Source organism: Lineus longissimus, chromosome 11, assembly GCF_910592395.1.
Source record: "Lineus longissimus chromosome 11, tnLinLong1.2, whole genome shotgun sequence".
In the NCBI taxonomy this organism is placed as follows: domain Eukaryota; kingdom Metazoa; phylum Nemertea; class Pilidiophora; order Heteronemertea; family Lineidae; genus Lineus; species Lineus longissimus.
Genome location: NC_088318.1, coordinates 9,352,308 through 9,370,625, shown reverse-complemented (window position 1 = coordinate 9,370,625; position 18,318 = coordinate 9,352,308). Strand labels below are relative to the sequence as shown.

At 43.3% G+C, this 18,318-nt stretch overlaps 2 protein-coding genes across 2 annotated transcripts in view; both read left to right on the top strand.

The window, feature by feature from the left end:
- Positions 1-3,980: 3,980 nt before the first annotated feature.
- Positions 3,981-5,210, top strand: LOC135495254 (uncharacterized). Its single transcript, XM_064783716.1, has one exon. It carries the CDS (start codon positions 3,981-3,983, stop codon positions 5,208-5,210), a length of 1,230 nt encoding a protein of 409 aa, XP_064639786.1.
- A 12,602-nt stretch (positions 5,211-17,812) lies between these two features.
- The window catches only part of LOC135496244 (PH domain leucine-rich repeat protein phosphatase 1-like), a 111,437-nt gene continuing 110,931 nt past the window's right edge, over positions 17,813-18,318 (top strand). The window contains exon 1 of the mRNA XM_064785439.1: positions 17,813-18,095. The gene's annotated coding sequence lies outside the window, so the exon portion shown is untranslated. The remainder of the gene's footprint in view (positions 18,096-18,318) is intronic.

Genomic DNA, 18,318 nt, shown 5'->3' with positions numbered 1-18,318 from the left:
GTTGGTAACCCCTGAAGGTCAGACAAGTTATGTAAAGTTAGGTGATTTATGAAGTCGTTTACACGCTTCTTGCGGATTATAATCCCGGCTATAGTTCATCATTGATGGTGCGTTCCATATGGGAAACTGCATTCCAGAGTTGCTAATCTGTTTGATTTGGGATTTCACCTCAGTGTGATCTCCTTCCGGCACGAGTTGATACTTACCAGTTTATGGTTTATGTTTTGCTAAAACAACACACGCTGTGTTCTGTTGTTTTTCTTTTACGCGATCGTGCTATTCAACTTAGCTTCATTGATGCTTTTCAAGTCATCCTTCGCTTAGGTTGTACTGGTATTTTCTGAATCGAATTCATGGTTATCTTGCTCTACTCGACGGGATCTCATCAGATTCCATGTTTCGTGGTCTCTTCAGCTTTTACCGGGTTTACTTGGAAGTAGCCATTTAGGGAATGTTTCATGTTTGCGGTCTGAATTTTATACTGTTACGTGTGAATGGATTTGATTCTACTTTCCATTTCAGGGTTACATTAGATATTCTGATGATTAGATTACAACATATTAGCATCTTATTTACATAAGATTACCGTAATACTTTTACGAGTGCAAGTGTTTGAAAGAATAACAGTACGAATGTTGAATCATGTTTCCGTTTGCGTTGAAGGAATTTGCTCAACTACACAAGGAAGAAGCATTTCTCAAAGTAAATGATTACATAAATTCTTTCAAAGTTATGCATTCAACATAAATAAATAAATAGATAAATATATCATTGAAATGTTTAATTGATAGTATAGATTAAAATTTTTGCAAAATTTTCTTAAATCGGGGGGATGTAACATATATATTTGTATAAGGTACCCATGGCAACAGTTTCTTAGTAACATCCTGGTCAACCAATGCCAGGTTCGGTTACGTAACCCGCCACGAGGTACCACGGAGTAAACCTGTAGTTCGAGAGATTAGCCTTGGCTCCCATCAAGGAAGGAGTAAAATAAATGATATAAAAGAGACATACGTGTTGTCCGAATTGAGAGGAGCAGAGGAACCTGGAGGGCGCAAGCCCATATATTACATTACACAATCGGGGCTTTTACAACGTAGCCTACATTCTCATTTTAACAATCGTACCAGGGAAGAAGAAACAAAATGATTGGGACATGAAGAGAAAACTCAAAAGTCTACAACACGTGGTATTCAGAGGCGGTCACCCATCCACGTACTAACCACGCTTGGCTTTGGTGATCGGACGAGAACCGGTGTTTTCAACGTGATATGGTCGTAGACATTAGAGGTGACGATGCTTTGGTTATCTTAGCTTCAGGGTCTTTCAGTCGGTACTAACCGAACTAATGTGTACGAGCGAAGGCGCATACAACTTTTTTAACAAGGTGGCCAAACGCACCCATTTACAGATAACATTCTATGGCATGGTCAGAAAAAGGTTTTGCACTCAAAAACTGCTTATCACACAATGAAGGACGGAGGCAGACCTGAGTGTGGATTTCACAAAAGGGGTTCTACAGTTTGTTATGGAACTGAAATAAAAAAAGTTTAGGTCTTGTTAGCCAGCTGTATAAAAGGCCCACCCAAAAGTCAGAAGAGCATTTGGCAATATTGTGTGGACTCCCCAAAACGTCATGCCGCGTTTGTCCTTAGCTGGCCGACATTAGGCCATCGGAACGTTGCGGGCCAGAACAAGTCAAAGGGGGGGGGGGGAGTGCAGTACACTTTCAGTGTTACAAGAACACCATTTCAGCACTTGCGAGAAGATAGAGAGTTCGAAATGATGTGACTGACCGACCAAGATCCGGCCACGGTCCATGTGTTACTACGCAACGCCAAGATCACTGGATTCACTAAACGCACCTTAGGAATCACAGCAGGAATCACAGCAGGAATCACAGCAGTCTCACAGCAGCTGACACTGACACTGCCGGAGTGATGCCTGGCAACAGACGCATTCACCCAAATGACAGTCCGCAGGCGGTTACGTGAGGTAGGGCTACGATCGCCCCGCCGTTAGACCAATTTTGACTCGACCTCAACGTCATGCGCGACTTTAGTGGTGTAGAATACATGTACGATGGTGGTGATTCGTTATGTTCACATATAAATCAAGGTTCCAGTTGTCTCGCACTGAGTGACGGCCGAATACGGGTGTGCCGACACAGAAATTAATGTTGCGCAGATTGTTGCATTTTTGAATGAGATCGATATGGCGGAGATACGTGATTATTTGTGGTGGCATACTTCTGAACATCGCACCATTTGTGTCATTGTGGAGGGGAACCTAACAGGAGAGAGCTACATGTTTATTCAACCGATAGTGATTCAATTCTTGCGTCAACACGGCCAATGCACTGAAAGAAATTGCCTACTCAACTTGAGTAGGTTTTGGGTACTCAACGATTTTGAGTAATGTACATTACTCAGCATCTACTCACTTTGAGTATTTGGCATACTCATGTCTATCAAAAAATTTTGTGTAATTTAATTACTCAGCATCTACTCAACTTGAGTAGGTTTTGCGTACTCAAGGGTTTGAGTTACTCAGCATCTCCTTACTTTGAGTATTTGGAATGACTCATATCGTTTCTCAAGCGAGTATAATTACATTTACCGATACAATACGCATTTCCCAAACAAGCGTCACTGAGTATTATTTAGGCCTATTACTGCACATTTATGGTGCATAGTCAAATGGTGTTATCTTGGAAGTGTTGGCTCATTTGTCCTGGTGACACTAGGACACCCCCCCCCCCCCCAATTTGTCCCCCTCAAAGTCACCACCAGGATGCCCAGGCATATTGCTGCCCCAGGATATCTCTCCGCCCCATTGAACACGGCTCCCCCGGCATATTTTTACAATAATGGGGTACCATATTCCTGGGCCGCCTTATGGGACCTCATATGGGGGGGGGGGGGCACATTTCCTACATTGAAAATGTCCTGGTGGATCAGGAAGATGCAATGGGACAATCACGCTGCGACAACCCTAATACCCCTGTACTGCCTTTAGGACGATCCCTCCCTCCAATTTAACCCCCCCCCCCCGCCCCTTCAATTCCCCGCCATCCCGCTAGCCCACCACCCTCAGAGTCTGCCACGGCTAGGATGGAATTGGTCCAGTAAAAATAAAATCAACCATCTTAAAACCCAACACTTTTGGCTGTGGAAATTTGATTTTTAATGCAGACTATTCTGGGAATAATGAGGAGGTATGCTCATCATAATCATGTATCGAATGTATGCTTTGGACTTTAAAGTATATAGATTCTAATGGCATCACTGAACTTTCATAATCTTAGCGTAATTCATGTGTAGGATAACTGTGGACAATATGGACCCTCGGGGAATATGGAACCTTGAAAATTACCCATGATGCCATGGGGTTGATCTCAATCTGGCCCTTGTGGAGGAAGAAGCAGCCATTTGCATGCTAATCGATTATCATACCTCCATGCTGGTACAAATACAAGGTAAATATGCCGTATTGAACATTCTTAGCCGATTTTTGTAAGATTTAACAATATTCTTAGAATGTGATACTCAACCTGATGTTGCTTATGTCTAAGTTTGTTGTTACAATAAACTGACATTCTCGACTGTCAATCTTAAGTATGGCACGTGTGTAATCTGTCATCGGGATACACGTGGGAGCAGTGCGCACTGAAAATATGTAGTGGCGGTGTGGGTAATATGGACCCCCAGGTAGTGGGTAATATGGACCCGTGTCCATATTACCCACATTTAGGGTCCATAGGCCTACCCCAATTTAATTCAATCCCATCATCAACTACCAAGGCTGGGCTAAATATTTTCACATGACCATGCAGTTTCATTGTTGGGCATAACTGTCTCCAGTCCCACTACGTCAGGAGTTTTCAGTTGGCAAATGTTTTACACAATTATTTTTCATTTCAGATGGTGCGAAACTACAAAAAGCAAAACAAGCGTGGAATGTGGTCTGAAGAAACTATGCAACGTGCCGTTGATGCGGTGAGACGTGGCGAACCTCTAAAAACTGTAGCGCGCTTATATAGTGTCCCGCGCAATACGCTTAGACGCCATGCAATAAACGATGCACCTGTAAAAAAGCAACTTGGTTGTAAGACTGTCCTCACAGAGGAACAAGAGTCTCAACTCTGTAATGCCATCCTTGACTTTGAGAACATGCTCTATGGCCTTACAAGGAATGATGTGATGGACTTGGTGTTCCAGTTCTGTTCTTCCAGAAATATTCCAAATCCATTTGGAAACAAGGAAAGAGCTGGTCGTGAATGGCTGAACGGTTTTCTAAAGAGGCATCCCCAACTTAGCATCCGGAAACCAGAAAATGTTTCAATTGGCAGAGCGTACGGGTTCTCTCGACTCAAGGTTAATGACTTTTTTAGGAAGTACCTGAGTCTTGTGTACGACGAAAATGGCAACCGCATCATTCCAAACTGCAACATTTACAATTATGACGAATCAGGTTTCACTATCGTCCACAGACCAGAAAAGATACTAGCCAGAAAAGGAAAACGCGCTGTTGGTATGCTGACCAGTGCCGAGAAAGGAAAAACAATCACATTTCTTCCCGCAGTGAGTGCCGTTGGACATTATATACCACCTTTGTTCGTTTTTCCAAGGAAGAGAATGAAACAAGAACTTCTCGAACATGCCCCAGAAGGATCCATTGGGCGTGCTAATCTTTCAGGCTGGATCACAACTGAAATATTCGAGGACTGGTTTGATCATTTCGTTGACGTAGTGCAACCAAAGAATAAACCAAATCCAACATTACTCCTATTTGACGGACACAAGTCGCACACAAAGAACCTCAACCTGATCGACAAAGCCAATGATAGCAACGTCAAGATATTGTCCTTCCCTCCTCACTGCACTCATAAATTGCAGCCACTAGACCGTTCTTTTTTCAAAAGTCTCAAAAACAACTACAATGATGAAGTTCATCGCTGGTTGAAAGAACATCGTGGGATAGGTCTCTCCCAGAACAAAATTCCAGAGCTGGTGAACAAAGCATACAAGAAAACAGCCAGCCTTGCAAATGCCGTCAATGGATTCCGTGTGGCCGGCTTGGTGCCACCCAATGAGGATATCTTCACCGATGAAGATTTCTATGCCAGCGACCAAATCATTCAGCAACGAGAAAACGAAGCAGATAATGAGGCTACTGGCCAGAACCTGCCAGCACCACCGATTTGAATTCGCCTGCTGTCCCTGGCCCCAGTGCTTCACATGAGGTGTCTTTTGAAAGCCTACTTCGCATGCTGTCTCCGCAACGTTCGGCATCAGCAACGAAACGTAAACGAAAAACGGAACGCGCAGAAATAATCACGTCATCTCCTTACAAGAAACGGCTCATCGAGGAACTTGAAAAGCGAAAAACATCAAAACGCGTAGGTAATGCTAAGCAAAGCAAGCCAAATAAGCAAAGCAAGGCAAATAAGCAGAGCAAGGCTAATAAGTAAACCAAGACAAAAACATCAAAGAAGAAGAAGAACCAAGGACCCCAGGCCCAAGGTCACCCTGAGGCAGGGACTTCTACTGCAGCAGCCATCTCCAGTGAGCCTATTAGGGGGCCTCAGAATTGCTTCATGAACTTTTACTGCATTTATTGTGATGAGCTTTTTGTTGACCCTCCAGATTCCCCCTGGATTCAATGCGGTGAATGCAAACAATGGGCACATGAGGTAGAGACTGACTATGAAGGTTGGGGGAATTTCGTTTGTGACGAATGCCGCTAAAAACACCACTTACATTTAGTGTTAGTGTTTGAGCCGTATAAAACCATTGAAGAGCGCAATGATAGTGCTTGGGCCGTTCATGGACGTTGTCCAGTGTAAAAAACTGATGTGTTTGAGCCTTTCATAGGCTATGTTGAAGAGTTCAGTGGTTGTGTTAACAGTTTGAGCCGTTCATTTGTTAAAGAGTTCACCATTTCTGTGTTCAGTGTCTTCATCGTATTTTTGTGTTTTATAGAGATATTTTGCTGCTCATATAAAAAGGATATCCGGGAAAAGGTCCTGCAGGCCTACATGTAGTCAGGTAATGTTTGTTTCATGTTTCATTTATGTATATGTTTTGAATAAAAGAAGTGTTACATTCAGACGTCATCGTTATGTCAGCTTTCCTGAATGTGGGTAATATGGACATGCCTGTGGGGGCAATATGGACCCGGGTCCAAAGTGCCCCCATTAGGATGTCCATATTAAACACCACGGGATTAATATGGACCCCTAAGGCGATTTCTTCTTTTTGCCTATGGTGATATAATGAATAGTCATATGGATTTCTAGGCGGATATACATGGAGCTTGTTTGATGACCTAACAGATCGTGTATTTTGGGAACAAATAAAGGTGTTTTGGTACACAATAGGTCGTCTAGAGCTTAGGGGGTCCATATTACCTCCAGTTACCCTATTTTGTTCATATGAAGTTGCGTTCTGCTCCCGCGCCATACATTCCATAGCAGACGACACACGTATTGCATGCATGCATGTGCTGTGCCTGTACATACTAGCCTACAGGGTGATCCAGAAAAAACGCAACCTGATACTATACTACCATAACCATTGATAGGCCTATCAGTTGATGGGCAATATGGTTCAATAGTTTTTGTTTTAGAGCTTAGATATTATTAGGCCTCATTCATTAGCACGAGCTATAGAGGCAGTGACCAAAAAAAGGGCAGGCGGCTGGCCAGTGACATTTACTTAATATGTAAAGAGCAAGCTCTAGTGAACTCACACAACTGTATGTCCTAGCAGACGATTTTTAAATACATGATGTCCCACACCCGCACTTCAGTGGCGCCGGTGTGAATAAATCTACTTGTGTGAATGGTCAATAGCTCATGACGTCATGAAAGAATTGCGTCACGAGGAAGGAAACAATGGGATTCACGTCCGACGTCGTAACTGTGGGTGCGACGCGTCATGAATGCAGGATCGGCCAACGCGCGGCCCATATGGAATGCGACAAACTGTACCGGAACCAGAATTGTCATGGGTCTGCACCATTTTTTTCAGATTCGATGGACATGATGGATATATGAATTTTGTTTACACTTTACATACAGTGTATACATACATAACCATTACACTCACTACGTTGTGTGAGTTATGAATAGACCCCTTGTGTTATGTGGGCCTACTGACCAGGGTGGATTCTAATGAAATTGGAACAATGCATTGCAAATCTCCATATCTCGAACGAAAGAGCCACAACGAAAGAGCCGAGTTGAGAGGGTTATTAAAGTGTCATGTATCTGGAAATGTGTCCCTACCCTTGTTTATGTTAAGATATGTAGTGTAAAGGCATCCATACATAATGCAGTTTTAGATGCTGGGACCACCTGGTCTGGTGACAGCAGCCAACAGGGTAAATTCACCAATAATCCGTGTTGTCACGTGTTTAATTGGTCAGGTTTTAAATGAAATGTGTCTCTACCCTTGTTCATGTTGTTTGTGTCAAGTTATGTAGTCAGTGTAAAGGCCTCCATACACATACTGTCTTCTCCCACTTAACCGAGCGCGGCTGAATCGTAAAATGACTAAGTCCAAATGAATAGGTCGATTTTACTGGTGGCAGGCGAACATTAGAAGGAACAGCCATAGCTGATAATTGACTCCCTTTTCGTGGGCAATGCGAATGCCTTCCACGTAAGTGGATAAAAGACATGAACATTGACATGGGGTAGTCCTGTACTGAATGAATGAATACAATACAACTAGCGTCCTCATTGTATGCCTATAGTGTTGGTTGACCAGAAATTTCTAATCTAGTGTCTATGATAAAGCCAGCTTCATGGGTCTGCAGAATGTCCCAATAAAGAAGTCTTGCTGTCAACGAATAAATTAAAGAACAGATTTACTTATTAATTTACCAATCAATTTTATTATCCAAACGGGATTTACACGTCATCATCAATAACATCATCATCCTCTTCTCCTTCCGAAAACTCAATCCCCTCAACAAACTGCTCAAGCTCATCATTTACCATCTCTACCCCCTCCACGACTTCGTCATCGTCCTCAGGAACTAGGCCACTGGCTCTCCAACCCTTCATAATCGTTTGTTATGTGACCCTTTCCCAGCCGAGGCTGATCATCCTGACCATATCCCGCCTGGTGATCCGCTCACAATGTCCTTGATCATCGGTGTGGCCGATTTTCCACACTTTCCAAATGGTCCTCAGGTGACACTTGAAGCTCCTGTTTACGGTTAAGTCCAAGGGCTGTAGCAGCGAAGTACATCGTCCTGGGATAAAAGTGTCTGTCCTATTCCCTGCGTGATTGCATCACGAAATTGCTGATTTCGATGCGCCGGATACCTGTCTAAAAGTAACAGGAACGTGGCCCCTGCTACAAATGGCACAATCAGGGCCTGCAACCACTCGATTAGCGATTGGTGTCGTGCCCAACCCTGTGGACTACCAGTTACCTGGAAAAGCAAACAACAAGTATGAACATTTACATTACTTTTCTGAACAGTCAGACACGCACAATGTTTTGGTTGCATCCATGACTAACGTACAACAATTTTAGTCAAAGAAGTTCTGATTTTCCTAAAAAATACTACCATTAACTAGAATTTCTGACCGTCAATGACAACACTGATGACGTCAGGTACATGTCCTGTACTACAACCACGGACTTGTATTCTATGCCAATGCTCACTCGCACATTGTCTGGCGCATCCGCCTGAAGCTGCCGAATGACGTCACCACCTGGTGCCAAGCCTCTGAAGTTGAGCTCGGCTCGTCCTTTTCGTCCGTCTGTCGTAACTACTAGAGTCACCGTGCATCCAAGTTTCGGGTTGCCTTGGGATGATCTAATGTCAACATTCTGGGATCCAGTCGCTTCCATTGTCGATCTTGGCACCATAAACAACACGAACGTCTCATTCATGTTCATGATGACATCAAAATCAGCGTCTCTGATGAGGTCGGCAAAATCTCCCCGGTAGTCGGCAACTAAAGCCTGGGCGTTGTCAGGTAACCCCCTTGAATCATTGGTCTTCCTTCGATAGGTGATTTGTTTCCTGAAATGGAATTTGCATATTGTTAAAATTCACCGAATACAATCCATTCCGTACGTTAAGGCCGATCCATGCAACAGCGGAATAAAGCTCACCTTTCCATAAAGTTGCTAAGCCAATGTGCAGATGCATGGAAAAGATATCGCAGTGGTCTCTGTTCTAGTCTTTCGGCCTTCGTTTCGTTCGGAAGCTCTGCCCACCATTGCCGAAATTCTCTTCCAGCTTGCCCATTAATACCCTCACCGGAAACAGGGAAACCAAGTCTTCGGCGCTCAAGGAACCAGGTGTTCAAATTGTTTTCCATTTCGGGCCACTATGCTGAAATAAAAAAGCTAACACGTTTAACATCATTGGAAATATTGATTGGTGATAACTACAGGTATGAACGAAATGTTAGTCCTAGGAATAAAGGTCCCAGGAACAATAATACTGATATTGTTAATGGCATGGTCAGGGTCAGTCGCTTTGATGTATAATGCGACTTATTCTTCCGTCCATGACACAGAAGCGGACTTATTCCGGTCGGTACAGGCCAACAAAGAAGGAAATTCATTTAGCGAGGAATATAATGCTTGTAGAAACACTACCTTGTGCATCAGTGCCGTGTTGCCGTTGTCTCCTCCGTCTTCTATGGTCTTGAGTTGATCTATCTCTGAGGGCAAACAAGTCATCCTTTGTGCTTATCCAACGTCTAAATGTCTGCGGTGCTATGCGGTGGTGTCTAGCAAATGATGTCGCAGTTTCAGCATGACGTAATCCTATAGTATGCTCCAATTGGTATGTCTCGATAAGGTCAATTTTCTGATTGAGACTGTAGCTTTTTTGGTGCCTACGTGCACCAGGTACAGCCTGGTTAGCATCATCTACATCATCATCATCATCATCATCATCATCATCACCATCATCATCATCATCAGTAGTGGTATCAGGATCAGGGCTGTCAACATCATCTCCATGCTCCATTCCATACGTTAAGATCGTCAGGGTGCCTGCTAGGCCTACCCACAAAATCCATCGCATTGCGTGCATCTTACCAGAAGAACGTGGTCAAAACAAGATGGCAGACAACAATTATGAAATTTGACCCGAAAGTGCCCTTTATGGGATTTCCCCCACAAGAAAACGATTCCATAGTCGATTAGATAAAATAAATTCATTTGAAAGACTCTGGATTGGTTAACCATTTACATGGACTTGTAATAGACTTACGTAATTTCAATAATCATCACCCTGACTGCAGGGATTACTGGCCCTGGCCGTGACCAGGCATTATTGAATTGACAACATTTACAAGGTTGTCTTCCTATAACCATTGATATATAATTGGCTGTCATATTAAATGTTTGCAGCCCACCGGTAAAAATCTACAGACTGCCATGTTTCTGGACTTAGTCATTTTCGAGCCATTTTCCTGGCGCTCGGTTAAGTGGGAGAAGACAGTATGTAGTTTTACATGCTGGGACCACCTATCTGTCCGGTGACCACAGCGATGTTGTCATGTGTTAATTGTTCAAGTTTAAAGTGTCATGTGTAATGTATCTGGAAATGTGTCCCAACTCTTGTTTGTGTCAAGTTATGTAGTCTAAAGGCCTCCATAAATATGCACTTTTAGATGTTGGGACCACCTATTGGTCTGGTGACAGCAGCCAAAAGGGTACCCCGTAACTTTTAATAAGACATGCTTGTCGTTTTAATGTGTCATGTATCAGGAAATGTGTCCCTACCCTTGTTTGTGTCAAGTTATGTAGTGTAAGGCCTCCATACATGTGCATTTTTAGATGCTAACGTGACAGCAGACAGCTGGGTACTGACTGGTACCTGTAACATGTTTTAATAACCTTTGTGATAACAATTGTTTAGTGTTTTGTTTATGTTATCTTCATGTAATGAATTGTTTTGTAGTTTACTACATGAGGAATAAAGCAAAATCGATTTTTCTTAGCAATAAAATCTCATTTTATTTTATCATTCATTCCAACTAGTGCTAAGACCGTCCAGAAATGCCCTACCTAGTTGAGTATGAAAATACTCATCAACTACCTAAAATGAGTATCGTAGGGTACTCGTAGCGATATCTTTGAGGCGAGTCAAAACCTACTCAAAGTGAGTAATTCCACGTTACTCAAAATGAGCATGCATTACTCATTTTGAGTACCTAGGGGTACTCAAGTTTGAGATGAACATGAGGATTTGGAGACTCAAAATGAGTATGTATATACTCATTTTTGAGCAGCTTTCTACTCATTTTGAGTAGGTATATACCCATTTTGAGTAATGTATGAGTAATGTGGAGCTACTCAGTTTGAGTATGTTTTGCCTCGCCTCAAAGATATTGCCACGAGTATCCTAAAATACTCCTTTTGAGTAACCAAATTCTTTCAGTGTGCATTACATTTCAAAACGATATGCTCGTCCACATACAGCAAGAGTTGTCGGTCATGTTTCGAACGAAACTAACGCTGATGCACTTCCATGGCCAGCAATCTCTCCAGATCTCAATCCCATTGAGCATGTTTTGGATGAGATGGATCGCCGCTACGTCATCTACCTCAGCAGCCGACAAACCTGCAGCAGCTTGATAGAGATCTCATCCCACAAGATTTTCACGCGCATGTCGTTGGCTCTATGAGGCGAAGATGCACAGCAGTGATTAATGCACAAGGGGGACACACCCGATACAGAATTTGTGACTTAAATAATGGTAAGTCAATTTTCAGCAACCTCTGAGAACACGCAGAAAACTTGCTGAAGTGTTCACGTTTGGTTAATCATTTGACCGGGTTCTTGGACTTTCATTAACAGTTTATTCCGGCGAGTTATCTGTAATGGCTGAAAACATGTTAGCAATCTTTACTATGCACACAGTTGTTTTTGTTGGAGAATATATGTTGCGGTGCCAGATGCTGCTAACTTGGAATAATCTTGAATGGAAGTAAGATGAACTTTGACGTCTTTAATCTTGTATATTCGAGACCGTATTACTTGCTCATCAGCATGGACATACACCAATAGACTGCAGAAGATCTCTCTCACCAGAAATCTCCTGAACCAGTGTTTCAATAGTGACGATAGGCTTGATGACTTGGGTCTTGGCATGGTCAGTTGGAATATACTCTGGACTCCGAATTTCGGGAAGAAGTTTTACCGGCAAATGTAAGTCGTCTTGTTAGCCGTAGCCGTGGCCATTTTACTTTGTTCCTTCATTTCAGCAATCAGGGACGCTCCCTTGGTTGGTTCTGCCAAATGCCTACATACCCAACGCAAAGACGCGTACACAACAATTGAATTGACATCATACAACCAACAACTCACATTCCAAACAATCCAGTGACGTAGGCGATGACCTAGTTACGGGGGGGGGGGGACCCACAGGCTGTGTTGCAACGGAAACTGACCAACATGGTTACCAACCCGGCTGACAACAAACTAAGGTGGATTTTTAGATCAGGGTTCGCCAGTCTACCTCTCTGGCTGGCACCACCTCCACAGCTAGGAACCTCTCTGACCAGGCACCACGGATGCGCATGCTCCATTTGGATCTATTCCGTTTCCGTTTTGATCACTTCCGGTAACGCAGGCGCATTGAAGTTGAGGAAAATATTAACTTAATATCGTATCCGTATTTCGCGTAGCTAATGCCTGAAATGCAGTGGCAGTGCCCAATCATGGCATAGTGATAGTAGTAAGGTGGATGCCTCATAGACATAGACAGTCATACTATGTACTGTAACGTAAATCATGAAATACAGGCCACAGGCACAGCACAGGGCGTCTCCAAAAAAGGAAATCCTGACAGAACAGAAGGGGTCAATACTGATTTGATTGCATACTTTTAAATACGGGAAGCTGATTGCCTATAATTATACTGCAGCACAAGAGACCAACTTGTCACCGAGCAGTCCGAACCTGGAACCAGCTTCCAGAAGCAACAAGATCAGCTGAGACTGCCGAGGAGTTCCTGCCGAGTGCTCCTAGCCTCCCATCAGTAGACAACAAGCACGCCTTTTTTAATCAAGACTTTTTTAACCAAAACTTTTTTATCATCGCACCCAAGATTTTATCTCTCCGCACCGTCTACTCATGGGCAAACAACAACATGGTTCACAACGCGCAAGACTATGCCCAACCCGGCAGATGATGATGATGATACTGACAATTCAATGCTTGTTTATTTGTTTACCACAAAATGGGATCTCATTTATACTGTCGAATGGTTTGTTTGGTGTTTCCCAGGCTGCCAAGCGCAGTACAATCCAGGGGCATAGCGCGTATAGCGTATAGCGTGATGTTGCAGCGGGGGGGGGGGGGGGGGGGGGGGTTCGTTCGCCCCTTTCTTGAGCGACAAAGTCGCAAAAATACGAGTTCGGCGCAAAGCCCCGCGAAATGGAGACCAAACTCTGGCAGTTTGGCACTACCAGTAATAGACAGATGTAGGACCGTATTAAGGGTTTGCTATAGGCACCACCATTTTGGCTAGAGCTTAAAATCTTGGAGCAACTAGAACTCATTCAAAATGCAGTTAATCCCAATTTCAAGGCTGGTATGCAGTTCCCTGGAAAACAAAGAACTGCATACCATTACCATCCTTGAAATTTGAATTCACTTCATTTTGAACGAGTTCTAATTGCTCCAAGATTTCAAGCTCTAGCCAAAATGGCGGTGCCTATAGCAAACCCTTAAGTCGCTCTATAATACAAAGGCCCATGTTGATCTAATCATGGTGTTTCAAAACGCAGTAAGAATGTATTTTTGCATCTCCTGAGCGGATCATTCGAACCCCCCCCCCAGCCTACGCCCCTGCAATCTACATGCAACGATTGGCCACCTGAATGCGAATGTTCCAAAGATAGGACTAGGGTTTAGGGTGCTGAAATGAAGTCGATGGCGGCCTGTCCTGAACATCACAGCTTTTCTGTGGTGTTGGTTCACTGAACATCTGCCCGTTCCTCCTATTGGGAATAGTTTTACCCCAATATGAGACTTTAATCTTTTAGGAGCAACAGCAAAGCTGGAATAATTTTTACATGTGTTCAATTCCTTTGTAGAGAAAGAAAAAGACACGGAAGAGAAGAAACATAAGAAGGATGATCTTGGTGCATTCCATAGTTGGCCACATTACATAAAGCTCTATGACAAGGGGGCTTACTCTAATTACAAGGTAAGATCTCATGAAAATGAGGGCATGTCTTCCTACCAATGTCAAGATTAAGTCACTTGAGCTTCTTCAATAGAAAAAGATATCGAATATTGGGTCCAACTGTATCAGTTTCAAGCTCAGAACAACCAGATGCCAAGTGATTCTATCAGGCTAAACAACTTTTCATTATTCTCCTCTCACTTGCAGATTTCGCTCGACCTGAGCACCACAGACAAATTCGGTTCCCCCTCAAGGCCATCTTAGCTTTTTTCACTTGGTGGTGCCTGGCTGTGGAGGTAACCTGCTCTCGACCATTTCAAGAGAAAAGACTATGAAATGTTCTGTTATTAACACAGTTTACCAAATATTGAACAGACTCAAAGTTTTATTTGTTCAAGTAATCAAATGTATAAGGCCAGGGACACATACAATGCTTTTTTCACTTGGTGGTGCCTGGCTGTGGAGGTAACCTGCTCTCGACCATTTCAAGTGAAATGGCTATGAAATGTTCTGTAATTAACACAGTTTGCCCAATATTGAACAGATTGGGTTATTGATCAGTTTGGAAGAAACTTCTTTAAAATATTCAATATTGGGTGGATTGTGGTAACTTGAAATACAGTGATTGCGAGCAATCACTCATGATACCCCCGCCGTGGGAGTATAGCAGTGGTCGTGGCTAGGTGAAAAGATGTTTTTGAGGCTAGAGGTGATTTTTTTCATGGGCGAGAGTTTTTGCAAGCAAAGGTTGTGAATGAGTACAGAGAGTGGATTGATATTAGTATGACCAAAAATCTACAAGGCTCGCTTATATATTTTTGGTATTTTATTTTGTTAAACACAAAAGTTTTTTGCAAAATACAGGGCCCTGGATGGGCATGATACCATTCGCCATTGTTTGAATAAATTCTTTTGGCTGCTTTTATTTAGCCATGGAGCGTACATTTTTATGAAGCATTTTGTTGTTGGCACTGTTTTCATTCACCAGTTGAGTTGCATTCTGGTTGGCAGCAAATGGTTTTGAAGATCTTACCTGGTTACGGTATATAAAGAGAAATCAGTGCTGTTTGTCTGTCCGTTTATGTGTGGCCATTTGTCCGTGAAGAGGTGCACAGACAACAAATGTTTTTGATGGTGCACAACTGCGATGACTCGGAGATCACACTTGTGACTTGTGACTAAGTGGAGACGAAAATCAAGATGGCTGCCCCTGGCGGCCATATTTGATGAATACGGAGCATCGGCAACCTGGTACGAACCTTCCCTAGAAATATCGGATCAATCGGCGCACTGGTTCTCTTTTAAATGAGCGGAAACGAAAATCAAGATGGCTGCCCCTGGCGGCCATATTGGATAAGTGGCGACGACCATTTTCAATACCAACCATCGGCAACCTGGTACGAACCTTCCCTAGAAATATCGGATCAATGGGCGCACTGGTTCTCTTTTAAATAAGCAGAAACGAAAATCAAGATGGCTGCCCCTGGCGGCCATATTGGATAAGTGGCGACGACCATTTTCAATACCAACCATCGGCAACCTGGTACGAACCTTCCCTAGAAATATCGGATCAATCGGCGCACTGGTTCTCTTTTAAATGAGCGGAAACGAAAATCAAGATGGCTGCCCCTGGCGGCCATATTGGATAAGTGGCGACGACCATTTTCAATACCAACCATCGGCAACCTGGTACGAACCTTCCCTAGAAATATGAGATGAATGGGTGCCCTGGTTCTCTTTTAAATGAGCGGAAATGAAAATGGGCGTCGCCACAAAAATCAAGATGGCAGCCCTTGAAGCCATATTGGATGCGTGACGACATTGAATACCATACCATGCGACCTCCCACTCATGGTGAGTTTCCACAATAAAAACATATTTGTTCCATGCAGTGGTTTTCATTCAATCACTCCGGACAGACGGACGGACGCACGGACGGACGGACCGACGGCCCGACGTCCGCACGCACGGACGCACGCACGGACGAGTGCAAAACAGTATACCCCCACCAACTCGTTGGCGGGGGGTATAATAACTTTATAGTAATTTTACTTAAAAAGTCAAGAGTGGTATTCATTGATTGTAGTCACAGTGTAAAATGTTCAATTCTCATCAGGAGGTTTTTATTAATAGATATGCGAATGTGTCCACTGAACAAAATTGTTGTAATTCAAATGATGTCTATTGATTGATTACTAAATGCATCTTTAAAACTAAATCGTGTGGTCATTCCATTACTTGGACCCTTCAGCCTGGAAATTCTTCTTCTTTGTGTTCATTTCCATCTAACAGACTCTCCAGACTTACTAGTAATCAGAAGCGGAGTTGGTGTTCGTCAGCCGGTCAAGTCTCCCTCCTCAACGCTGCAAGCGTTGGGCATCTTCCCAGGATGTGCTCTACAGTCATTGGCTCGATCTGGGGGGTGTCGCTATCTCCTTACTCCTAGACAGAAGCCTGGAACAAGCTGGACATCGGGCAGCAAACCCAATATTAATGTGCTCAGAACACTTCTCAAGTAATTAGTGTTTCAGAGTGATCTATAGCCTATACCTAATACAATAGTGATGGTTTCGGGCAGGGCTTAGAGGAGGCTTAGAGTAACGAGACTAGTATATAGCAGGCCCGGGAAAGCAGGGGCGTAGGTAGCAGAGGGGGGGGGGGGGGGCAAATGCCCCCTCCCCCGAGGTCACCAAAATATGTGTTTTTGGCCAAAAGATTTCATAAAGGGTCATTTTGTCCCCCAGAGAGCCTTTTGCCCCCCCCCCCCCCGCCAGACCAAAAAGCTAGCTACGCCCCTGGCCCTGTAGGTGTATAGTATAATTTACTCTAAGTAAGGGCAGGGCAATAAGGAAAGGTGCTATGCTGCATGTAGGCCCTATTATATTCTATAACAAAGAAACCCAACATATGATTTAAAGGTGCCGGTGTAATAGAATCAGATGCCCCCTGATATGCCCTCAACAATAGAACACCGGCACCATTCAATAGGACTCTAAAGAGGCCAAGACCCTTCATCCGAAGAAGAACAATACAGGCGGGCATCAGGAAAGGGAGGGCATTTGATTCTATCACAGCGGAACAATATATCTCCCTTTTCCCACAAGAACTAATATTCCTCACAAAGGAATTCTAGACTGGACTTAGATTCATGGGGACCAGCATTTCTTTTACACCCGCACGCGGAGCATGAGCTGAGCTACTACTGCACGCCAACATATCAACCAACAGCACCGCCATTTCTTCAAACGGTTGGAAGTGATACTACCAGTCACGTGTGGTTCCTGGTCAGAGAGGTTCCTAGCTGTGGAGGTGGTGCCCAGCCAGAGAGGTAGGCTGGTGGAGGGTGTTGGATTTTTACACCAGGCAGAGATACACATTTTTAGTTTTAGTACTATACTATAGGGGCGTAAGAGGTCCGTCGCATGCCAAATCGTCGGACGGGTATTGCATGTATGATATACACTAATATATGTCTAACCCTAACCCAGCAATCTGATTGGCTCCGAATATTTGGCCCTGGACAGAAGTGTAACTGCGATAGCTATGTATTCATACGTGCGGGCGTACTATACTGTATTCATACACGCGCGTGATTACACAGACATGGGGTTTTCCATGCTTCCTGGATAAATTCCGCCTCTCCGACAATTTAGTATTATCTTTATTTCCGATCTCTGAAATATTTTCTAAGCAAATGTGTATCTCGGCCCGGAGACCAACCCACTAAAGTGAATATCCATAAACCTTGCTGCTTGTGACACAGGAAGAGTACCGATATTTTTTTCAGAGGTCGTACTGATTATCTTCACCAATTCGCTGAGAAGAAGATTTTGAAGTCCACGGACGAAACTTTACACCATAACACGTTGCCGAGACATTCATTAAATAAATACAGTACATTTTTGTTTATGTAAGTTCTTTTTTTTATTCATAGTAACTCACTGCACTGTATTTCATTTGTGTACACTGCACTGTATTTTATTTGTATTTTATTTGTGTATTTTATTTGTGTATTTTATTTGGGTATTAGGAAAATGGTTATCATTATTATCATTTGTAACTATCATCATCACTTACATATAACGCAATATTGAAATGGGAAAGCGGCCCAGAATAGGCATGACGAGAAGCAT